At 35.7% G+C, this 26,089-nt stretch overlaps 1 protein-coding gene across 4 annotated transcripts; it reads left to right on the top strand.

The window, feature by feature from the left end:
• The first annotated feature begins 17,799 nt into the window (after positions 1 to 17,799).
• Positions 17,800 to 24,211, top strand: LOC145638962 (AP-1 complex subunit sigma-1-like). Of its 4 annotated transcripts, none has more exons than XM_081690042.1 (9): positions 17,800 to 18,285; positions 20,207 to 20,258; positions 20,370 to 20,719; positions 21,398 to 21,478; positions 21,576 to 21,667; positions 22,567 to 22,699; positions 22,778 to 22,907; positions 23,026 to 23,160; positions 23,872 to 24,179. In XM_081690042.1, the coding sequence occupies exons 3-8, from the start codon at positions 20,492 to 20,494 to the stop codon at positions 23,043 to 23,045; spliced, it is 684 nt and encodes a 227-aa protein (XP_081546168.1). In that variant the 5' UTR covers positions 17,800 to 18,285; positions 20,207 to 20,258; positions 20,370 to 20,491; the 3' UTR covers positions 23,046 to 23,160; positions 23,872 to 24,179. The 4 variants fall into 4 exon arrangements, with proteins under 4 accessions (XP_081546168.1, XP_081546167.1, XP_081546170.1 ...); XM_081690041.1 differs by having other exon boundaries at positions 20,365 to 20,719; XM_081690044.1 differs by having other exon boundaries at positions 20,207 to 20,561; positions 20,654 to 20,719.
• The last annotated feature ends 1,878 nt before the right edge of the window (positions 24,212 to 26,089 follow it).

Below are 26,089 nucleotides of genomic sequence, written 5' to 3'. Positions count from 1 at the left end.
CTCCGCCTTGGTTGTCTTCAGCTCCCCCTTGAGCTCAGCCACCTTTTGCTGAGCCGCCTCCAAATCCTTCTTAACCTGCAAGTTGGCAGCCGCCTGAGGATACAGGATATCCCGAGTTAGCAACTCATTCTTGTTTACATCATATTGTGCTCTGTTAAGATTGGAGGCGGCCCTAAGGTTTGCAGCTCTTACCTCCTTGGTCTTCTCGTTGAATTGCTTTTTGAGCCCATTCACTCGCAGCATAGCCTGCATCCGGAAAAGAGAAAAGGGTCGTTAGCAAAACAAGCAGTCAGAAAGAGATTTTAAGTTGAAATATATTAAGCTCTCACCTCAGCGAGAAAAGTAAGGATAGCATCCAGGTTCATGCTGGCAACTCCCCGGATGGAGTCTCGCTGCTCAGTAGTGACTCCTTTTTCGGAGCATTTCCTTAGCAATTTCTCTAAGGTCTGGAGCTTGGGAGGGGGCTTCTGCATAACAAGAATCAAGTTGGGTGTTAAGAGCATATACATCCGGCATGAAAAGAGAAAATAAGACTGGGTGATTGTATGCATACATCCGGCATAAGCAAAAGGCTGCATGATAAGCTATACTTAGCAAAAAAAAAGAAAAAAAAAATGAAATGAAGAAAAGTGAACTCAAGTACCTGAAATGACAACCAGGTCCTGGACCTGCTTGCTGCGGCGCTTGTCAGGGGAGCCTGCTCCAGCAGACGGCAAATCCTTGGAAGCTTTGGATTCAGACGCCTGCTTTAGAGCAGAGAGAGCAGCCGGCGATTTACCGCCGGTAGAGGGGTGAGACTCGGAGTTGCTAGCGGATGGCTTGTGAGCCACAGTCTTCCGGGAGCGCTTGGGGGGAGTCGAAGCCGCCTCTTCCGCAGTCCGCTTGGGGGGCTTGAGGTTCACCCCAGGGACGACTGGAAGCTTCACTTAGCCCTCCTGTACAAAGATTCACAAGTTAGTGAAATTAAGGCTAAGTTAATGAGAAAAGGCCTGAAGAAAAAAGGACTTACATGTTCAAGCTGCTCCCGCTTGAAGATCTGATTTTTCTTGTTCATCATCTGGCGGTAGGCGGAGGCGGTGCCGCTTGGTTTCTTTTTTGGGGTAAGCTGAGACATTGCTTCTTCTGAAAAAAGGCCGGATGGGTGGTTAGAAAACAACAATAAAATTCCTTTGCTATAAGTAAAAGCATGCATGATATAACCCCCATCCGTCTACCCACCTCTTCCTTTTTCTAAGCTCAGGCCACAGGCAGCCAAATAGGTCGGGTCCTTGAGCCATTCATATTGGGGTATGTAGTTGTTGAACCTGATTTCCTTCTCATAACCCCCCTCTACCGCCTGCACTTCCACCTTAAATAACCCAGGGTCAAGGATTTGATCCCAACCTTCTTCAGAGACAGGCGGTAGAAGGGCCTTTTGGCCTAAAAGATAAGGATTCTGGTCCCAAGAGTTGAACTTGGCATTCCGGCTGGTGTCTGGGGAAGTGACTATATAGAATTTGTTCCTCCAGTCCTTCCACTTGGACTCCTTCCCAAGTTTCACCATGTACCCCTTATTGCTAGTAAGGGTGTACCAGTCGGGGCCAACTGACTGCTCTAAGCCAGGTTCAATGTTCTGCATCCTGCAGGCGGCTACATACCCCAGGATGTTCACCAATGAATTTGGGGTGAGTTGCCACACCCCCAGGCGGTACCCGTCTAGGATCGCCTCAATGGTCGGATCCAAGGGAAACCTAAGGCCCGCCTGTATCACTGCGGCATAGCAGCCGAATGCAGTGTTCCTATAACTTTGGTTAAGGGGCCAGACTACAGCATCCGTCAAAGCTGGCACTTTGACTTCATATCCGGCCCCCATGACAAAAGAGTCCCTAAAGTCATTCAACCCCTTCAGCATTAATTTCTGGGTGGAAAGGGATATGTGTGTGAAGTAAGGGGTGTATTCGTCTTGAAGGGAAGAGGACGCCTCACCTTGACCCCTTGTAGGGGAAGCGGGCTCCTCATCAGGTTTTTCAGACGGCTTCTGTTCAGTTTTGGAGCCGCCTGAGTTAGAGGTTGAGGTTGTGAGGGAGAAAGAGTAGGAAGACCCCTGGTCAGATTCAGTTTCTTGCTGACCAACCGACATGCCCAGAATTGAGTCTTCCGGAGTGCTTGGGGTGCCTGGTTTGTCATAATACACCTCGCTCCGAGGCACCCTAATGGAGCCATCCCCCTCTTGAGTTCTAGTTGTTCGTTTGGTTCTAGCCATGGTGTCCTGCACAGACACATAGACGGTTGGATTGGGGGAAGGATGAAGAGTGGGGCAAACGGCTCCCCTAGTCCTAGATTCAGCCGTCCCAGGTGACCGGCTGACAGCTATCCTAGGCCGTGTCGAATCTGTTTGTGAAACCATTTTATGAAAGCAAAGGAAAAACAAACACAGGCGAAAATTTTAAAAGTTTAAACAAAAGAGAGTCAGGCGGTTACCTTGAGAAAGGTACGGTTAACTTGAAACGAGGCGGTTGGTGCAGACGGACAGTAACAAGCGGCAGAGTACACAATTTTTTGTGAAAATTCTCTAGAAACTCTCTCAAATTTCACACAAAGATATGTGAAATGAGGGTCAAAAAATTGCTTTTATAGAGGGGTAATTTGTAACACCCTAGAAATTCCTTTCTGTAAATACTCATTCTTTTCTTTTAAAAATATGATTTAGGAATAACTAAGACATTACCGCCACCGTGAAAACGGCTAAGGCAATTATCAAGATACACAGCGGAAGACTCGAAATTTAAAACCGATTAAACAAGCCAACCCAAAGTCAACCAAACGAATATAAAGTTTAAAACCAAACGAACAAGTCAAAATAAATTCAAATTACAACTTAGAACCATTAAAGGCCCTTATTTAAAAACCGCTCCCAAATCAAACCTTTATGTTAGTCCACACATAATATATCATAAATAAATAAAGCATAAAACACATTGTAATCTAATGAAAACTAATAGGATTCACTCTTCACTCATGCCCCATCATGATCATGCTTCAATACCTGAAAAGTTTATCTCTACTTGCTTCCACTACTCTTCATTAAAAATGGGTTATCATAGGCCCAAAGTAAAGACATGGCCAAAAACACAAACACACACAATCAGCAAAACTGAGTACATAAGCGTAAAATAGCCACACTAACATGTTTTCACCTATCAACACACACTTACCTCATTGCACCTGTTCATAAATACCAATCAACACAATACAATGACTAGACCCTAATTAATTCATTTTGCATTGATTACGCATCGAACGGGTTTCCACCTATTAACCTCCCCCAAATAAATTTGAGGTTAACTGGCACGGGAGCTAACCGTGCCAGCGACAAACCACACAAAGGTGGCGGAATTCCTGCGCATAATAAATAATAAAAAGGAATATACAGCGTCCTGTACTCCATTGGAAGTTATGGTTAAATATAAAACCCCATAACCCCCCCATTGTTCATACTCAAGGTATATACGTTCCAAGAGTTTTGGTGCGTAATCTCTTTCACTTTACGTTATTTACATATTATTAAACTTGGTGATGACTCTTAAAGCATAATAAATCAATCAACAATAATTATTCAATCAAACAAACATACCAATTTAATTCTTGAATAATTAGTGACCACATATTATTTAATGTTGAACCCTTTTTAATTCTACCTCAGTGTCAAAGACACCTTAAACGCATAATGCGCCAAAAATCCTATCCCTCGGTGTTAAAAACACCTTAAGTGCACAAAGTCACCAACATACAACTTATTCCTTGTGTACCTAGACACTTATATAGCTCCCTCCTCGTGCTTAAAGCATCAATAAAAATTATTTGAACCATAATAAAATTTCTTTTCAATAATCCAAACATAATTAAACATGTAGTTTAATTAATCATGCCTTCTAACAAGCCATAAATAAAAAATGTGGTTCAAACACAACATACCAAAAATACAATTTTCCAATCCATAAACCATCACAAATAATTCATGCTTCATCATTCAATCACAAACACCATAAACTCACAATTCCATACATAAACCTTAGCATGATTCTACTTATAATCAATTACAAACAAACCTAGCATGATTCTATATCACCAAATTATGCTAAGTACGCGTACGTACCTTGAGTACGTTATTAAAACTGCCACGACTAGTAGAAATCGCTTCCTTCAAAGTCTCCTACACATTAAATCCATAATAGAGTATTAATATCCACTCTAAACAAATATCCAGCAATATATACTATTTTAAAACCCTTCATAAATTAATTAGAATAAGTTGAAATTATATTTAAAACACCATAAATTAAGTCTCAATTAATGGGTAATTAAAATTTCTTCAAGAAACCTAATATCAAGTGTTCTACAAAAATTCCAGCACTTTATTATACTTAAAACTTGCTGTAATTTGGTTTTAAAACACTTAAAACAAAGGCCTACCCTATAATACATCATAATCTTTCAATAAATCATGAAACAAGAACCTAGGGTATCAAAAATTGGGGCTTTAAAAACCAAATCTGAAAATTAATTCACACAATTACAATAACCAAACATCAAAATTAAATCCCAAAACTCATAAATTACAATTAGATCTAAGCATAGATTAAATTAAAATAAGAAAGTTAAGTTTTTTTTTTATACTCGAAAAAGGGGTAAAAAGGGGGGGGAGGAAAACGGCAGCCACCTGCTGCCGCGGCTTGCGCTGCTAACAGCGGCGGCCACCAGCTGGCAGCGGTGGGGGAAAAGGGGCAGCCGGAAAAAAAAATAAGGGGAAGGGGAAAAGAAAAAGAAAGAAAAATAAGGAGGAGAGAGAGAGAAGTTTACCTTGGGTTTTCTCCACTCTGGGCAAAGTTGATTTGCCTCATAAGAGGGATATTTATACCCCTTCTCTATCTCCCCTTTTACCCTAACTTTCCTCCTTTAGTTTTTCCTAATCCCTTCCCTACTAAAACTTGTTAAAAAAATCATAATTTCCTAAAATAAAACCCCAACTTCTATTAATTAATTAATTAAACGACTTTTTCTTTTGTAAAATATTCCAAATTTACATGGGATAAATAATTAAAACATCATAATTAAAATGCTAGAGTTATTTAAATACCCTTATAAAATATATATATTAAATAAAATACGTATAAAATGTATATACATTAAATAAAATACGTATAAAAATATGGGGTATTACATAATTCCGGGGCACCTCGGTAATCCCCCAGAGAGAGAACAGTAAATTTTTTACTTCAACCAAATGAGGCGTTGACATGTGTCACAGACACCCCGTGGCGTGCCACGTCACCTCTCTGACAGGGGCAAATGTTTTGGGTAAAATTACCCTGCCAAATGCGGCTTGAGAATAAGAGACGTGTCCGCCCAGCATTAGGACACTTGTCCACCCAGCATTGGTCTAAACAAAACCAACCAAATACTGACACGTGGACCTCACTGTCATGTCATGGAATGGCGGCTTTCAGGCCCGATTCCCCATAACTTGTCATAGCCCACCAAATCTAGGTCACATGACCTCGAATAAGGGCACATTTTCCCATGACCTTATAAATAGGGAGATATTCCCCATTATGAGGGGGGATTGAATCATTTATTACATCACCAACATTTCTCTCACATCAAATGAAGCACCTGTTCTCGAGATCTGTAAAGATCTCATCTTTATCTTTTTCCGCACTTTTTACTCACTCCTACACGTTCTAACTTGATCGTCGGAGGCGGAACTCCAACCAAGAGGAGTCTCCGTTGTTTTGCAGGTACAGGCCGCACCGGACCAATCTTCGAGCTGTAACTCTCCCGAGGGACTAAAAACACCCAAAACACCATGGATTATTTGATTTATGTTTGAGTGTATTGTCTCATTCAAGCTTGGGGGGGGGTATTCTATCATGTTTTGTGGGATGTTGATTCATATATGCTATGCACCTTTGTATATGCTTTTCCATGTTTCTTATATTTTGAAAAACTACGAAAAGATTTTTGTTTCCATCAAGGAAAATTTGCAATGTGTTTTGTTTTGTTCTTGCTTTGGACATAATAACATTTGGACTTGAATAATTAAATGATATTCTTCTTAAATGGTAACGGTGTGCACGGTTTGAGAGTATGCTTGGTTGATTCTAGGATAAAGCAAGCTAAGGTAGTTGGTTAGAACTAGTGGGATCATGAAACCCGATTCTACTTGTATGTGGCATGTTAGGTAGTTGCTTCCTATAGTCGATTTGACACTAATAGTGAGTTTTTGCTACATCCATGTGAGGTTTATACTTTTTCAAGACTTCAACATTTATTTGCATGAGCAACATGGATCCTTGACTATTGCGGACCTAATCTAGAATCTTAACTCAGATTTCTTAAGACCGAGACCGAACCATTTAGGGAGGACAAAGGCATCTTTTCGGGGTGGTAATTTTTCTTTTTCTAGGATAATATTCATCATTTTTGTTATTTTTGGGTTTACATTTGCCTACTTGCTAACCATTTGAGCCTTTTCCCTTCTTTTCAAGCCACATCTTCAGATTCTTGAGCCTTTGTTTCTTTTTGTTCCATTTTTGGTTTTTGTGAAGCAAATGGTCATCTTTTGGAGTTTGTGGTGTATTAGTATGGTTATTGGTTCAAATGACTGCAAGATTGTGTTTTGAATATTTTTGTGAATAATGGCAAGTGAATAAATGAAAAAACCGTCCAAAGTTAAAAAAAAAGCAAGGACAAAGCAAGTGCAAAGTTGAAAAGCCGTCCAAAGTTAAAAGAGGCGAGGACAAAGCACTATTAAAGAAAAAAAAAAGTAAAAAATGAAAAATGCAAAAATATTTTGATGTGAGTATTCTTCCTTTTTGAGCATTGAGGACAATGCTCCATTTAAGCTTGGGGGGAAGCGTTCTCACGCTTTTTGTGTATATGTTTGTGATTTATAGCTTTGAATAAGCTTGGGGGTGTTGTTGTTTTTGTTTGGTGATTACTTGGTTTTGGTGTAAAGAAATGCGCAATCTTTGCTTCACAATTTAGGTTAACCACCATTTAAATTTTAGCATACCCTCATCCTTTTGCCTTAACGTTACAACCTTGGGGAAAGACCTTTTGACCTAAGTGGTTGAGTCATTCATTGGTGGAGAGAAATGTGAGTTTTAGCCTAAGGAGAAGGGATGCATAGTCAAGAAGTCGAGTAGCCTAAAAATTCTCTTTTTCCGGTTCCTTCGAGGAATCATTGGGATGCTCACTAGAGGTTGATATGAGACTAGTAGGAAGAACGTGGTAAGATCGTTTGGGATGAAAGTGGATTGTGAAAGCTAGTTCCTATGCTTAGCATATTTATGTTTCAATCAACCTTGGGTATCTTGGAACGTGCACTCCCTTACTTGTTTAAAAAGATTTGCATTCATTTGTGCTTGTACATTTGGAAAAGTCCTTTCATGAACATTTGTTTGTTTTGCTTTCCTTTTGAATTGTTTTTCGTGCTTTGCCTTGTTTGTATTATTATGAGAGTTACGGGTTAAACTCTTAGGAAATCCTTACAAGAGCATCACTCGTCCTCTAGGGCGATCTAGGGGTTTAAATGGCTTGTCTTTAGTTGCTAAAATTGACCGTGATTCCTACGAAAGTGAGTTAGTGTATATTCTTGTCTCTTCTCCTCTTTAGCTTGTTTGAATAAGCTCGTCATTTCACTCCCTTGGTTATGTTTTGCTCGAGGACGAGCAAAAGATAAGCTTGGGGGCATTTGATGGGTGTCATAAATGGAACCCATTTGTTAAGCATTTAGGTTGATTTCATCCTCTTTTCATAGCTTTCTTGCTCAATAAATGCTTAGTTATATGCTTTGTTGCTTAGTTTTACCTTTCCTCTCTTATTTTGTAGTTTTTGTGTATTTCATTGGTTTTCTAGCCTTTTCTCCTTTATTTTCTCTATTTCCGTGGTTGTAGGTATTGTACGAGGTTTGGGTCTTGATATTGGTGATCTACTAAGGTGGAGAAAGCCTTTGGAGGAAGCTCACGGCATTTGGAAAGCTCAAGATGCAAGGAGGTGGAAATTCCAAATCTTGGCTCTTGCGCTCTCATGCCGTGCTACCATTAATAAGTGGTGTACCTACTAATCAAGAGCATTAGCTACTGCCACTCCTAGTGTTCATCATCATCATAGTCGTGCGACCTTAGCGAACGCACAAAGCCGCTAGAATTTTGAAGAAACCTAAAGAAGCGCGGGCACGCAGAGCTCGGGTGCGGGCGCACCACAAGGTGGCGCGGGCACACCACCCCTTGGCGCGGGCGCGCCTCCCCTGCTGCGTGGGCGGACCTCCCTGGGAATTTGTTGCTCGGCTTTTGGTGTTTTCGCGCCTCTATAAATATCTTTGTAACCCGATTTTTGGGGCAAGATTAGAATAAGTTTCATATTACATTTTGATCATATTCTTAGCTTAGTGGAGAGCTTCTCTCTCTAGTTTTAGGGTTAGTTTTAGGAGTAGATTTTAGAGAGAGAAAGTGAGAAATTTCAATGGTGATTGAGAGATTGAAGAATCAATGGTGACAATTGTATCGGAGATCTTCTCTATTATCAATGAGCTTTTCTAAACTCTATCTCATTTATTGTTTTGTTTAATATTCATGTTTGGTTGATTTGATTTTGGTTTGATTTTGTTGTTTGATCTTTGATTAGTGTAGTTGTTCTTCTTAGATTGTTGATTCTTGTTTTCAATAGTTGTTTATTGATTTGATGATGTTGTTAGAGTAGTTTCTTTGATAGGGTGATGGTGAAGCTTATATGATGTGATGGATTGATGCAAATTGGGGATAATTGATGGAGTTGATGATGTGATTAAATTGGTTGATTGATTATGTGCATGTGTGTGTTTGATTTAGGCTTGATCACCCTAGTTATTCACACTAGATTGCATTGTAGGTTCACATTGATACGAACCATTGATTTGTGGCTTGCATTTAACGATTGAGGTGTCTTGTGACGTTCCTAGCTAGAGTTTATCGTAGTTGACGCTAGTTAGACCTCTAGGAAAATAGCTTGATATGCTCTTTTGGTTGCATGATTGGTTTTTCCTCGCATCACTCGACTTAGTCAACTTCCTATCCCATTTTGCTATGTTCATTGCTATTATATGTGAATCCTAATCCCTAGCATTTTATTTTTTCGGTTTCTTCGTTTTAGTAGTTGTTAGTGTCACCTCCTTTCCTTCGTCTTCGACCTAGCTTAGGCACCCAAGTTTAAAGCACTTAGACATTACTGTTCCTTTGGGTTCGACCCTTGACTTACCTCTATACTTGTATTTAGTTTAGTTAAGTGTTTATAAATTTTGATTGGCTTAGGGAGGATTAGTCCAACGACCTAGTTCACCCCACGTCAATTTCTGAGCATCGACTATTTGTTTCTTGAAAGATAAGTCTATAGTGTTTACCAACTATAAACCACCTTCCATATTAATTGTATGGGGCGTGCATTTTCACTCATCTGTTAATAGCTTGATAGCTAAAAACTTTGACGCAAAGGAATCCTCTAAGCTCACATAATATCTAGGTTCACATATATAGCTTACCGTTCCTTGACTTAAGTTACATGTGATACCACTAATTATTTGATCATAAAATTCTTTATGTATAATATCACAAATGAAACTTAAGCATTTAACATCTTTACCAAAATCTTGCAAAGGAGTTATGTATACTTGTACTACACCAATACAAATATAGCTATAATTTCCTTTTTCTATATGTTTTTTTTAATACTTTTCCAATTTATGGTATTAATTTCGAATGCCTTTTGTTCACAATCTTCGATTACTATGCTTCCTTCCATTTCTTCACATACATATTTAGTTCTAGTGTTAAAGAAAGAAGTTTTAAATACTTTATCCTTAGTCATCTAGGGAAAATTCCAACTTTTTTTGTTTAGTTGATCTAAGTCATTATCTTCAAATGAATACTTAGCTCTTTTTAGTTGACCTATAGTCATTTTGCTTTTATCTTCCTCATTGTCATCTGATTCTGAATTTTCTAATTCTTCTCCATCCATGATGTTATTTATTTCTTCATAATTTTCATCTTCAAACTCATCACTAACTTCAGGTTCTTCATTATACTCATTTTCCTATTCTATCATTTCTACTATTCCTTTATTATTACTTAAAGCCAATTCTAAAGCCTCGTCCTCTAGTATTTCTATGTAATCCCAACTTCCTAAGGCTTCCATTAGTTTAGGGAATATTTAAAGTCATCCCACACTTGAGCCCCACTGTGATCATACACTTAAGCATAGTGGCGTCCAAATGGAAGGAAGCTAGAGTAAAAGAGTCGCCAACAAGTTTTAGAAACTTGTAAACCGTTCACAGGGTGAAGGTTACACCCCTTAAAAATCCAGGAGATTGTTAACTCCAATAGGTCTGGAACCATGACTCGAAGTTCGGGGATGAAGGTACAAATCCAACCTAAAAGAGATTGAACTTGCCCAAATAATAGGCCTCTACTTTATTCTTCTCGTATTCATGTGGGCTTTCTGACTAACATACAATCCATAGGTTAACCCTAAACCTGTTTATCTATGTTGGTTGATTATTAATGCACTAAAAAAACTATAATTGGCGATCACTTGAATTATAATCAAATTAACCTAAACAAGATTATTAATTATCTTATTAAACATGATTAAAAGTACAAATTCCCTTTAAACATGCATAAAAGGCGTGATCAAGCAATAACAATAATACATCTATTAACATAATAATCATAAAAATAATAATCATAATTATCATGTTAATAATAAAGCATAATAATAGCAAGATCCTAGGCATGATACTAACAAGATTAATAACAAACCCTAGCATGTCACGAAACATTAAAGTTTAATTAACCCTTACATGATACTAACGTGATATTAGGAAAGAAATAGGAAGCATCATAATAATATATGTGATAGTGATATTAGAAATTTTAGTTAACCCTAAACATGGTACTAGGTAGCAATAAAAACATCCTAACATGATACTAGGTATCAATAAAATAATTTAAGCATGATTTCTATATCAAAAGATCAATAAAGCAATTAAAGTACTTACTTCGATGCCTCGTACCTTTTTCTAATAACAAAATACACACGTTAGTAACTTCAAGGAAAATAACAAATCAAACAATTAAATCAAATAATTGAAATAGAGATTTGGAACCAAACCCTCAGAAATATCAAACCTTTCACGTCTAGAGTGAAGGCAACTTCGAACTTGGCTAGGTGTATCTAGAGCTAATGTATGAGGAATTTTGAGAGAGGGAAGGTATAGAAAAAGAAGAGAGAGAGAGAGAAAGCTCCCAACTTTTAGAGAGAGAGAGATGATGGTTTTGAATAATGATTGTGAATGAATAAAAACAGGGAAATACAACCCCTATTTATAGGAAAAATAGCACGGGATAAAAGAAAATCATATTTGGAATAAAATACCTCCTGTCACCAACAACAGGAGTCAGCGCCAGACGACAAGCTTGTCGCTAGGCGACAGCTATCAGTGCCAGGCGACGACTCTATCGTCTCGCGCTGATTTACAAGTACAACGCGCTTTTGTACGCGGAATCATCTTCTAAACGGGTTAACATGTAAATCAGTGTCTACGCAGATTTAAAAATCGGATTTGTGATAAATAATATATTTTATTCAAAATATAACATCTTTAAAAAAAATATAATTATCAATCCTAATCTTATTAGATTTAAAAGGAATCTTCTAGATATTCCTAGAAGACTAAAATAAATCCTAATCACTTTAGGAATAATAATTAATAAGCCCTCCTCTAGATCATTGGGCCTAATTTGAAATCATTAGGCCTAATATAATTTAATCCATAACTACCTCATAATCATCGGAATTGGGCTTATAATATATCGTTGGAAAGCTCTTTTCAATCCCAATCCAACTACACCATTATTGGACCCTTATCATGGACCAAACCAAATTGGACTTGCTATTTTTTATAAATAGGGTAAGAAAAGAAATATTTTTGAAATCAAAAAGAGAAATATTTTAATAAAAACATCCTCGTTACTAGACTTCTCACACTTTCACTTTGTACAATAATCAAATGACGTGAAAGGTATTCATCACTGGGTTTGGTTTTGGGGAGACACAAATGGGTGTCTACACAAGCCCCCACTTTGATTGAGTTTGGAGAAACGCAAGTTTCGAAAACAAAAGTCAAAGTTGCAATAGGGACGGAGAATGATTTAGAGTGTTCTGCGATCCTAAATCATTATTGTAACGGCGATGCCTGCAAACTAGTGTTAGTTAAAAAAGATAAAAGAGTTAAGAAACGTGTATCTTGCACCGTGGAGCACATGTCTTTGGAGTAACCAATTTTGTTTGACGATCTTCCTCAAGCTAGGGGATACCGCCTGAAGACTACCACGCTTGCAGCTGCCTTCAATTTTCGCCGTTTTATGACCATTTTCCACATCCTAAGGAACACGATCGAAGATAACTTCGCTTGAAATCACCTCCTATTTTCGGACAACCTTCCACATCCTAGGGAACGCCGTCGAAGATAACTCTGCTTGAAGCCATCCTTAGTTGTTTATGACAACCCTCCGTAAGCTAGGGAATGTCATCGAAGATAATTCCGCTTGCAGCCATCTTCAGTTGTTGTGATAATATTCCGAAGAAAATTACCGAAGACCAACGCTTGTTGATCCTTAAAGCTTGCTTGAACTTTGCTGCTGTGATATTTGCTTAAATTATCGCGGTGCCAGTACGTCGGCGCATTTTGCTGCTTATGAACCAGTACGTCGGTGCTTGCGATGAGCCAATGTTTAGGCGTTTTAATCTAAGTGAGACGATCTTTTATCAAGTCGATCACCTACTGTGATTGTAATTGAGCCGATTACTTAATCATGTCAAATTGCATATAAGGGCTAACTAGCGCTTGACGAAAACCTTGCGTTTGGCGCTGAAGTCGCTGCTGCTGCTGTTCGTTGCTCGGCGTGACTCCGAACCTTCAACTTGGTCATTTCCTTTCAACCAAATCTGCTCAAATCTTTTGCAAATTACAGCTCTACATCTCTAATTTACCAATCCACGTAAGTTTTGCTCAAACTCCTCTTATTTTGGAAGAATTTCATGCATTTATATTTGCGGTTTTTTTTTTCACAAAATCCGGGAATGTTCTTACTCGCTTATCTTTTTGAAGTGATAGCTTCCCATGCCTTGAAACGCTGTCGAAAATCAATTTCAAACGAGGTGCTTGATTAAAATCTGGAAGTGCTCAATCAATCAGGCTTATCGTCAATCTAATTGCGATTAGGCCAACTCTAGTTGATTTGCTAAGCCATTTGTGTCCTTTTGCTTCAAATCTTTTGTAATGGTTGCTCGTACCTGCATTTATATTTTGGACTATAGGACTTTGCTCATCTTTTCTTTAGGGTTAACCTAAGGCTTAGTGTTGCTTGACTTATATAACACTCAATGTGTTTTTAACACACATGACTTGTCATGACTCGACTAAAAGAGTTTTGACACACATGGCTTGACATGACTCAAGGTGTAAACTTGACTTAATATGATTAAACGACTCGAGGTCCACTAAACGCGATTGTGACTTGTGTGTGCAAAGTATTGACTCATGGCACAATGTGTAGATGACTTAAGTGTGCATTCGACTTAAAAGCCCTAAAAAACAACAAAAAAAATTTCGTCATTTTTATAGAGGGTACCGACTTTCTCCTAAAAAAGAATGATGCAAAAAGAAGGAAGTGAAGTTTTTTTAAGGTTCATGTTCAATGGGCTTAATCAAGTATAGGCTTTGACGTTGTATCTCATAGTTTAAGGATTGTAACATTCTAGACTATCTTAGTTGACTCGATAGTGAAACACTAGTGGAAAAAATCTCATTCGTAATACTGATAAGTGACTTTTATGTCACTTTTTAGGGTGTTTATTGAGTCGTATTCCGGCTTATTTTCCAATAATTTCACCCTTTTTATCCTTTATTTCTTTTATTTACTTATTCTCGTTTTTTATCTTTATTTTGGGTATTTTTGTAATTTTCAATAGTTTTTAGTTTATTTTCGTGTTTTCTTTTATTTTTCTTACTTTTAATGTTTGTAGTTTAAGTTGTTAGTTTTTATTTTTAATATTTTCTCTTTTTATCTCGTTTTCTTGTTTATTTTAGTTTCGTATTTTATTTTATTTTACTTCGTTTCATTTTATTATTTTAGTCTTTGTCCCTATTCTCCCTCGTGTTTGTTTTTGGTTGTAGGTGTGTTCGGGTCGATAATCAAGTTTCAAGTTTGGATCAAGTTCGGAATCTCAAATTGAGCCAAACAACATTCTTACAAGTTGCTGCCCCTAACCTTATGTTGCTGCCACTCTAACCTACACCACACCCATCTCCTATCCTACACCACCCCAAACAACACACACAACACATCTCCCCTGCTTCCATCTCCACCTCACACTCACCAATAACAACTCCAACAGCACCACAACCCTGAACTCACCAAACAACCACCAACACATCACCACCGCAGCCACTACACCAGCCACCTACCAGCACCAACCTTCACCCCGCAACAAACCCAACACCAACACCAACAACAACTACAATAGCAACAATTCGCACCTCCCCTGCTCCCTCAGCTCCAATCAACCACCACGCAACTCCCTTACCACCTCCAATCAACCTCCGCCAAAACCGCCAGCAGCCATCAAACACCAACCTCCACCACTCCTCTGCTCTTCACGCAAGCAACCCCACAATAACACCAACAACGCAACTAACACCAACAGCAACAGCAATTTACAACAACCAACAGCGCCACCACGCAAACCCCAACATGCCTCCCTCACCAATTCGCACCAATTAAACCACCAACGTCACCTCCCATTTCGCCACCAAACCGCCATTAATAAACCACAAAAACAACCACCAATCGCAGCCCCCAAATTTCCCCAAATTAGCCCAATTTAACCCCAATTCTATTAGGAGCTACTCGCGGCCGCGCAGCCCTGTCAGAAGGCGCACGCAATTGGAGTTCAAAACAGAGTCGAGGCAGTAGCATTTGCGCGACCTCTGCGCGATGTCTTCGCGGGCGCACAAATGTGGGTCAATCACGAGCTTCTCACGCGAGTTTTAATGAAATTTGGATGGCCACGATCTGATGCTAGATGATGATGATGCTGATTTGAGCCGTTGATGATGATGTGTGGTGGTGATTTATTGGATGATGAACAGAGCAGCCATGATCGAAAGAGGAGGAGTTTGGGGGTTATTTCGTGATTTTAGGGGGTGGGTCTAATGGGTTTCATTTTTATTTTTCTTTTTTCTTTTTATTTTTAGTTTTTGTTATTTTTATTTTTCTTTTTATTTAGTCTAATTTTTCTTTTTATTTTCTCTTTTACTTTATTTTATTTAGCCTTGTATTATAAATACCCCTTTGGGGTTATTTCCTAAAGACTTTCAACTTTTGACTCTTAACATTTTTATTTTAGCCTAGATTAGATTAGTTTAGCCTTTATTTTCTCTCTCTTAGGGTTAGGAGTAGTTTAGAGAGAGAAAGCTTGGAATTTTCATGGAGTTTTTGGGATTTTGAAGAAACATTTTGTGGATTTTTCCTCTCATAAATTCAATGAGTGTTCCTAACTTTCTCTCACATTTATTGCTTTCATTTATTATTGTTTTTGCTTATTTATTTGTTTATTTGAGTAGATTAATTAGTTTAGTTGTTGATTCTTGCTTTTATTATTATTTTACCTTGTTTTCCTTGTTTTTGTTCACCATGTTAGTTTAGGTTTTGTTCTAGGGAAATGGATGAAGGTTATGTTAATTAATTTAATGATTGATTGTGGTTAGTATGAAATTGTTTCTTGATTATTGTGTATGGATGATGTTTTTATGGATTAGAATCTTTCTAGCTAATTGATTCTATGCTTTTAATTGTGTTTTCAATCAATTGTGCGAAAGTGAGTTGTTTGAGAGCCCTAAATTCCTCCATACCTTTGCTAGGCTAGTTGCACGAGAGTGAATTAGTTTAGTAGGATTATTAACATGTTTAATTGCGCGAGAGTGAGTTAAATGTGTTAATCGTCCTAATTGAGGTCATTTTCATCTAATTGTTTGATGTTGTTGAATGCATTAATGTAATTGGATTCCACTTTCCCTAGTTTTAGTTATTTGCTCTTAGTAGTGTTTAGTTGAACCTTTCTTTACCTCACAAGCTTTCCTAGTAGTCTAATTAGCATAGATTGATACACTTAGTCCTTTTGGGTTCGACCCTTTACTTACCCCTATACTCGTATTAGGGTAGTTTAGGTATTATAAATTGTTAATTTGATTAGGGTTAGTAGACTAACGACACTACCTAATCCCTCGATCAAATACCTCATTTTTAACGGGCATAATTAAATCCGTTACAAAAATATCATTTGTAATGGGCAATATATATGATCGATACAAATAACAACTATTTGTAACGGGCAAAATAATGCCCGTTATGAATAATCATTTAATTGTAACGGGCAATATTTTCCCCGTTACGAATAATTATTTAATTGTAACGACAATATATTGCCTGATACAAATAGACTTTTGATGGGGCGAAATTTGCTGAAAGGAGTAAGCCCATTACACTGAAGTATTAGGGTTACAGTACATAGCCGTTAGTCCTCTTTCTCTAAATTCACTTCCCTCTCTCTCTCTCCTCACTCAATCTGCTCACTCCGAATCTTCTAAGAAATTCAAGCGATTTTCTTCATTTTTCTTATCTTTTTCTTTGATGTATGATCTCTGCTTTAATCATCTATTTGGTTTTTAATTTTTTTTAGCTTACATTTGGGATTTGGTGAATTTTTTTAATGAATATTGTTGGATCTTGAAGATTTGATGCATTTTGAAGGCTGAATTAGTGTTGATTGAGATAAAAAAAGACGGTAAAATGACGATTGGAGTTCGATAATTTCAAGGCAAACTGGAGAACACGAGATCCGTTTCTTCTTCACTCTCTTACCCCCAAATTTGAGAGATCCGATTGGACCTTCATCGCCACCTCCTCTGCCACTGGAGTCCAATGGCACTTCCACTTCCTCAACTACTCCTTCTCCTTCTCCTTCTCCCGAGGAAATCTCTCGCCATGCTCAGCTCTCACTCGAGGTTTCTCTCTCTCTATTTTTATTCTTCAATTCAATTGAATTCATCACCAACAACTCCTAACCTAACCTAATTTCTTGAATTTGTTGAAACTGTAAAAAAAAGGTCATCTACATCAAAGAAATCAAGAGTTTAGCATCCATGGGTCTTCCTGATGCTCCTGCCATCCGCTCTACTCTCTAGAAGGTTCTCTCTTTAGACAATGACTCACAAACGATGCCATGAACTAACCCAAATCATTAAAATTTAGGATCCCAATTCAATTGAATTGAGAAAGATCAGATTTGTGACCCGAATGCACATTTGCCAATTACCACCTCCGAACACTTGCTTCTCTTTCCTCTTCTTCCTCGTTCAACCGCTGCTTCCATCTTCTGGGAAAATGGGACTTGTTCTTCTTCTCTCATTCTTTTTCAAGCGATTTTTATACTTTTGAATTGATTAATTCGATCTATTTCTCTGTGATTGATTTATAGAATCAAAACTTAGAAACTATTTTGATCTTCAAATTGGTGTATTTTTCTGTTGTTTTTCATGCTTCCTCATTGAAAGATTGCTCAATTTTTCTGTAACTTTTTGTCGAATTGTGATTACAAAAAGTACAAAATTTGGCAAAATAACCCCTAATAAAAGACCCGGTTTCTTGATAAGAGGTCTGTTTGATATAAAAGATCTAATATTAAAGATAACGGGTCTCTTATGTGTAATAGGCCCCACCACTTTAGTTAGAGGAGAAATAAGAGACCTTCTACTTAACCAAACGGGTCTCTTATATCAGCTAGGGTCCACTACTTTTGTTAGGCAAAAAAATAATAGATAGATAACTAACTCGGTGTCAGACTGAACGGGTCTCTTACCTACTTTTTCTTGCCTACTTTAATACGTAGTACTTGTGGGTTGTTGATTTAAGCCATTTTCCTTTACTCCCTTTGGTGAGCATTTATCAAATTATCACCGCCCTTCTTTCTTAGTGGAAAAAACCCCTTTATCACCGCCCTTCTTCTCTAAAGCCCCATGTAGTGATTTATTGAAATCATCCTCATAATTCTATCATAACAACTACAATTGTGTCAATACCGATTCAAGCGGCAGCGGTACATAACAACAACAACGGCTATAGTTCAAATTTCTTCTTCAATTATTCAGAGGTTCGGTTTTTCTTTTCTTTTTTTTTTTTTTTTGTCAATTGCTAATTTGTAAACTGAATTCATATCCAATTTGTTCTAATTGCAATTTTGTTGTTTTGAGTTAGAAATTAGATTAGCTTCTGAATTGTGAAGATTAATTTGGATAGATTAGATCTAGGATTTCATTTTTTTTTTTTAAAATGAATAAATTATACTTTTAATTTTTTTTTCGCTAATCACTATCCATTTATCAATAATCATCAATAATCAATCAATAATATATACTAAAAAATACACCGACAATAACACGTGTCATTTTTTTTGTATGTCTTTAGGTTTTATTTATTTATTAATCTTTAGTAAACAAATCTTATACATCAACAAAAAAAAAAATAGCAAAATAATACATAAAGAAAAGATTTGACAACTCTTATACACAGTACATAGATAGCAAAATAATATATAAATAAGAGATTTGATATGTCTTTCCATGTAAATAAAAAAAAAATAGTAAATCAGATTTTTAACGTAATTGTGCCATAATTACAACAATAATTATATTATTTTTATTTAATTGTTAAATATATGTTAAAATCATCACTAATCAATAATCATATAACTAATATATAAAGCTAAACTTTTAGCAGGTCTCGAAATAGCGACACTTGGCATTCCAACTATTCGCCAAGTGTCGCGCCACCTTAGATAAATTTAAATAGACTTGATAAATAAACCGTCAAGTGTCGCGTCACCTTGAATAAATTTAATAAGATAAAAAAATTTAGGTAAGAATTCTATTTTCAATCAAATTAGGATAGAATTTTAGAATAAGATTATTAGTTTAGAGTTTTTTCTTCTATAAAATACCAAATAATAAATTTAAAACTATGCCATAAGACAACATCATTTAGCGTTTTAATTTTTCGCCAATTATCGTACCACGTTGGATAAATATAGATTGACTTTGTAGCAAAAAAAGTTAATTTAGATTTCTATTTTCAATCAAATTGAATTATAATAGTATAATTTTATCTTAAAAGTCCATAAACTACCCGGGCACCGCTGGAACACAAAACTAGTATATACTAAAAGACACACCAACAATGCCACGTGTCATTTTCTGGTGTGTCCTTTAGGTTTTATTTATTTATTTTTTAAAAAATAATCTTTAATAAACAAATCTTATACATCAACAAAAAAAATAGCAAAATAATACATAAAGAAAAGATTTGACAAATCTTATACGTAATACATAAATAAAAAGATAGCAAAATAATATATAAATAAGAGATTTGATATGTCTTTCCATGTAAATAAAAAAAAAATAAAATAGTAAATCAGATTTTTAACATAATTGTGCCATGATTACAACAATAATTATATTATTTTTATTTAATTGTTAAATATATGTTAAAAATCTCTAAGAGAGTAATTTGAATTTCAAATATTAAAAAATAGATAAAATAAAAGATTTGATGTATCCTTCTACAAATAAATATTAACAACTATAAATTTAAGAGAAAAAAAAATCAAGTTTTTTACATAATTTGTGACATACATAGTGACTACATAGTGTAATGTACAACATTTTAAGAAATCCATTTGGTTGATAACAAGAAAATTAAACCAATTTTTATGAAATAAAATATATAATAATATACATATTGTCAAATGCGTTTTAAAAATAGATATCTGGCTAATAGGCTCTTTTTTTATAATTAATTATAGGGTCTTTTATAATGAATTCTTTACTCCATATAATATTCTAGAAAAATTCATTATTAATTTAAAAATTACCGTGCATGGCACGGGACCTAATCTAGTTTCGTTATTAAACTCATAACCTTCTTATGAAATTTCTCTATTCCCCTTCTTTGGATTATAATTTATTTTATTTTATTTTATTTTATTAAACTTCATTTGGTCTTATTATTTGATATAGAAAGTTTCAATAAGATGGGAAAAACTATTGGGCCGAACCTTGATAAAGTGGAGTAAGTGATTATGCATTTTAATTTGCTTTTTTGTTAAATTATTCTTATATTTTTTGTATAATTCCTTTAATAGCGTGCAAATTTGTTTGCTATGATTGTTTAAAAGTTAAGGCTAAGCTGGTGGTCTAAGCTTGCGGAAGCAGTGGATTTGTACTATGATTTGCCGTATCTTGGTTAGGTGATTGATTAAGCACAAGTCACACCTTTTCCATATATATCATTTACATATATAAATGGACTATATACTATATAGCACTTCATATGAACTTGAAAACTATGATGCTGATTTATTGTGGCCTGATGGTAGGGATTTATTAATTGTGCATCACTCATTTTATTTATTAATTATTTGGTTTATTTTCAATTATATTGATTCTTTTTTTTTTTTTTGTCAGATTTGCATATGTTACACAGAAATCTCACTCGAAAATAGTAATGGAGTACCCAAGCTACATATTGATGTAATTATATTTAAAATAATTTTCAGTAAAGTCAAATAATTTTATTTTTTTTTATCGTTTCATTTACTTTTTTTGTTTATTTAGATTGTATATCATGAATTCTATTTAGTGCAATGCTATTTTGTTTGGTCTTAGAACTCTAGAATTTACTTTACAAATTTTTCGCCAATTTGAATTCAACATAAAAATACGAATTTCAAATGCTTTCAAATTTCAAATGTGAATCGTAGTACATATGAAAAGCAATTTTTTCCTATCAATTTCATACCTTACCTAATAGACCCCTTATCTCTAACAACGGGTCTCGTTGTTCTACTAAACAAACCCCTTCTAATGAGGGGTCTCTTTATAGATAGAGACCCATCTAAATGAGGTCTCTTATGCATATTTTAACGGGTCTTTTTGCCCTTTTTTGTAGTAGTCTTAATAATTAGTAGTTGTTTTGCCCTAATTTCTCGATTTACTTTTGATCTTGATCGTGTTCTTCAATTTTTGCGGAATTGTAATCATTACTTTGTAAAATGTAGTTTTGCTAGAAAAATGCTGATTTTTGAGTTGTAGTTGATCGATTTTAACCTAATTTTACGGATATGAGAATTTATTGATCGATATATTTTGCTAAAAATTGGGTTTGGTGTCGTTTTAATATAAATGTTGGAATGCGATTTCTGGATTCAGTTCGTCGTTCTTATTAATCGACAAGGGAAAGTGAGGTTGACGAAATGGTATTCACCTTATGCTCAGAAGGAACGAACAAAGGTGCAATTTCAATAATTTTGCTGGTTATACTTATATTTTTGCATAATTTAGTTTCATATGTTTGTTTATTTGACGAGAAATTGCAAATTTTTTGAAGATTGTTTGCGAACTGAGTGGATTGGTTCTCTCTCGGGGTCTAAAGCTCTGTAACATTGTAGATTGGAAAGGTTTAAAGGCTGTTTACAGAAGGTATTGTTTATGTTTAGATTTGGCCTTGTATTCATTGACATGATCATGCTATGTGCTGTACTATTCAGTATTTTCTGCTAAATTCGGGTTTAGTTTTGATCTAGTTATGATGTTTTTTATGCTGAGATCTTTTAAATGTAACTTCACCTGGCGAGATTCATTTGCAGTATTACCAAAATTAATTGATTAGTCATGTTTGGCAGATATTACTTCATCGAAATGGTATTCATCCCATCGTTTGTTGACCTAATCTGAAACGGGTTTGTTGGAATCAAATATGATGGTATTTTTCAAACTTTCGTACTTTTCCTCGGTTTCTTTGCCTTTGGGTTGTTTGCTTAGTGTGGTTGGTAACTTGAGATTAAATTGTTTAATGCTTTCATAAAGGACATGATAGTTAGCTAGTAGTTTTCTTGGAGTTATATTTACTTGCATGTGATGTTAAATGTTTGTGGTGTTGTCAAAATTTGTTTCTTTCACTGTTGAAATTCAGGGTCTAAGAACTATAGTACTATAATTTTTGTTGCATGTGATGTTTATGCATGTGGTCTTGTGCAATGTTGTTTCACTAGTTAAATTGAGTGTTGGGAGATTTCTATTAGTTGTCATGTTTCTTTGTGAATATTGCCAACTGAGAGATTTTTTCGGACACTTGAAGTATATGCCGGGGACTAGTGATGATTTTATCTTTGTGGTTGAATTGAGTTTGCATGAGTATATTTCAGCATAGGCTCATAACCTGTTGCTATTGCTCAACAGCAAATCCACTAGCAATCCACTTTGTAGGAATCTGATTTTGCAGTTAGTTGAAAGGTTTGAAATAGTTGCATATTTTTGATACAGTAAATCATTTGTGTTTAATGTATTGTACGTTTGTAATATAATGTACTTGATTGCAGAATTTTGGCTTCCCCAAAGGCCCATTCCATCTTGGTTAACGGAGCTGTTAGGAAAGGAGAACGTCTAATCCCTCTAACTGAGTTTGAGAGCCTTGTGCGGGCCACTTTCCCTGTGTCATCCGCCAGAGTAAAGGTTTGTAATTCATAGAGATTAATATTCATGACCTTTTATTGAATATGTATCTAATAGTTGTATGGGGATTCTTTGCAGGCAACTGAAAGATTTGAGGCTGTCTATCCGGTCCTGAAAGAAGTTGCTCTTGCTGGTGCGCCTGGAAGCAAAGCAATGAAACAAGTTTCACAGCAGATAATTGGATTTGCAATTTTAGCAGCCGCAGAAGGTAATTGTTTTCATGCTTTTTTAGCCTGAGCTAGCTATAGAAGCATTCAATTCTTTGACAGGTTATATTGGCATTCCATCTTTTATGGCTTACTTGATTTTCGTGCTCATTTTTGCAGGACAAAGTATGCCTGGATAATGTGGAGGCAAGTGTTGCCGTTCTCAAAAAGCTTACTGAGGAAAGAAGGGAACAACATCTGAACTAGTCATCTCTTGAAACTGTAAAGCAGACTCTGAATAGTTTCCAGCAGAAGGTAGATTCCATGATCCTCACTCAACCTTTTATTTGATTCAATCACACCTGGAGCCATAGAATGAAGGATAAAATACAATAAAAAATAAAGATTGATAGAGAGAATCAACTTTTGCTAATTCTGTTTTTGAAAAAGCAGGCCATAATATGATTGTATGTGACTTTGTATAATTCCTTGGCTCATAACAGTGATATCTACAAGAATTAAGTATGTAGTATGCTGAATTACTTTGACTTAGGTAGTGGTTAAAACTTTTTTTTTTAATGAAATTAAAGCTAATGGGTGAGATATACTGTCATTTTTTTTTAAAGTACTTTTTTTTTTTAAAAAAAATCAGTATGTTGCTAGAATCTCAATAAATGGAGATCCCTTTGGTGATTTTAGGCTCACACTATCGTGATTGTCTTTATCTGAGAAAATGGGGTGCTTTATTAAGCCGAGGTTTCCTGTTTTTTGGAAAAGGTTATAATGGGATTGCCTCTCACATGTGAGAATTTCTCTTGTAGGGATGGCCTCATAAGAAACCGGACATTAATGTCTCTACACCTGTTTCTCTTTTGAATTCTTGGGGTGTTATAAATGATTGTGATATCTTTTTATTTATTTTTTGGTTTCTTTTCTCTTTTAGATTTTGAAATTATGAAATTATGATTTGCAGATTAGCACATACATTCTTATCATCAGAAACTAACTGCATTCTTGTATCTGAAGGTTATGAAGATTTAAAAAGCAAGAAAGGTGAGGTAAAGTTGAGAGAATGTGTTTTAAAGATACAAGAGTAAGTAGTGCTAAGTACCTACTTGGGTTAACGCAAGTACACAACAGACAACAATTAGCAGATAATTAAGCATCAGCCCATATGTCTTAAGTAATTACTGAAGGGATAAATCTAACTGACACTGGTTATGGTTATGGTTGTAGTTGTAGTTGGAGCTGCGATTACTTCTCTTGGATGCTGCTTTTGTTTAGATGATGCTGCTTCTCTTTATTTACTTTTTTTTTTTTTTTTTTTTTTTTTTTTTTTTTTTTTTTTTACAATATTATTGAGATGTAAAATTTGATTTAGTGTTTGATAATATGTAAAATTTGATATGGTGTTTGATAATATCTAAAATTGGATTTGATATATGTTATTATAGTTATTTTATAAATGGTGAATAGATAAAAAAAAATAGGGGTATTTGTAGCCTGTTACAAATATCCCTAAAATTTTGCCTTTTTAAGATATTATTTGTAACGGGCAGCATAAATGCCTGTTACAAATAACTACTTATTTGTAACGGACAGGTGAAATGTCTGTTACAAATAAGTGGTTATTCGTAACGGGCATTGTACTTGTCCGTTACAAATAAGGGGTTATTTGTAAGGCGCTGCCCGTTACAAATAACTTTGCCTATCCGTAACGGTGGCATACGTTACACCTGTTGCCCGTTACGGATAGGCTATTTATGCCCGTTACGGATATCCTTTTTTCCACTAGTGAAAGTATTTAGGTAATTTAGGCACAGAGGCTAAGTACTTCATACTTTGAAATGATGAGTGATTTTGATATGACAAGGCATGCTTTAACGTTATGCTAAGACTTCATGACAAAGGGTTCCTAAAGGTAGGATATTTAGTCACATATCTGTGATATGTGTGAAAGTGATACTAAAGTTAAGCTGCAAAGGCTAATGGTATGGAAAAATATTATTTCAAGAAGAGTCCAATGATGGAGACTCTTAGGCTAGGTAAGCTAATGATGTAGCGATCGAGCCCCCAAGTCTAGCTATAAAGGTATAGGGATGAGCATTGGAAATTCCTTGATACGAACAAGGTGTAAGTGTGTGAATATGAATATAAATGCATTTTTATTACGGTCGCACCCCAATGTGAGGTTGCCTACGTATCCGTTAGGAATCAGTCCGAACGTAACTCTGGCTGAACCTTGCTCGTACAAGTGTGTATATATCTCAAAGAGGTCTTTTAACGGTTGTAACGTGGTTAGGCTAAGGTTGAAGAAGAAAGGGATAAAGGCTAAAGACCCTAGATTTGCCCCTAAGGTGTGTAACCTTGCTTTTGAATCTTTGTATTTGTATGCTTGAGGTTTCCTCACTTTTGAACTCTTTTTCTTTTATATTTTTTGCTCTCTTTGTTTTTGCTTTATTATTTTTTATTTGGATAAGTGTGGGCAATCCTGATCATGCGGTCTTATCATTCACTTGGATTTCATGTTTCTCATGCATTGTACCAAACACTCGATAAGAGACGCAATATGAGACATGTTCTTATCAAAGACATGTTCATGTCAATGACATTGGAACACTTGCCTTTTTGTACACTTTTTTTTTTTTTTTTTTTTTTTTTTTTTTTTTTTTTTTTTTGTACTGAATTTTTGAGATCTAGGTAAAATCACTCAAGGTTTTGTTATTTGATAATTGCATAAATTGCACACCATCCCATCCCAAGGTTAGGTAGATGTGGGTCAAAAAAAGAAAGGTCTATCGTTAGACGAGGGTCAAAGTGGTTTATCAAGAAAGGATTGCATATTTGAAGGGTGAAAGGAGATATGATGTGGCTACAAGAGGTGCGTCAAATCATTAGTATACCTTGTGCTTAGTTCGACATGGATTTATTTATTCTTTATATTTTTTTAATGCAATCAATGCGATAATCATCTGCAAGAAAAGAAATACTAATTTTTATTAAAAGAAAAAACCTACAAAATAAGATCTAAGGAAAATCAAAGGTGCCTATGATAGACTTATTGGGGAAAGGATTAATAACATAAATTGAAAAAGAGGTCACGAAATCTTGTCGTTGAAGCTCGCCTCGTGTCTTTATTTTATCATCACTCAATCTTCTTGCCATTTAGAGGTATGGGAAGCTTGTTATTATCAATAAGATATTGGATGACCTCTTTTTGCTTCCAACAACTCTCAGTAGGATG

The sequence above is a fragment of the Chenopodium album genome, chromosome 7 (genome assembly GCF_948465745.1).
Source record: "Chenopodium album chromosome 7, dcCheAlbu1.1, whole genome shotgun sequence".
Classification (NCBI taxonomy): domain Eukaryota; kingdom Viridiplantae; phylum Streptophyta; class Magnoliopsida; order Caryophyllales; family Amaranthaceae; genus Chenopodium; species Chenopodium album.
Note: the sequence above shows the minus strand (reverse complement) of the source record. Positions and strands in the feature narration are given on the sequence as shown.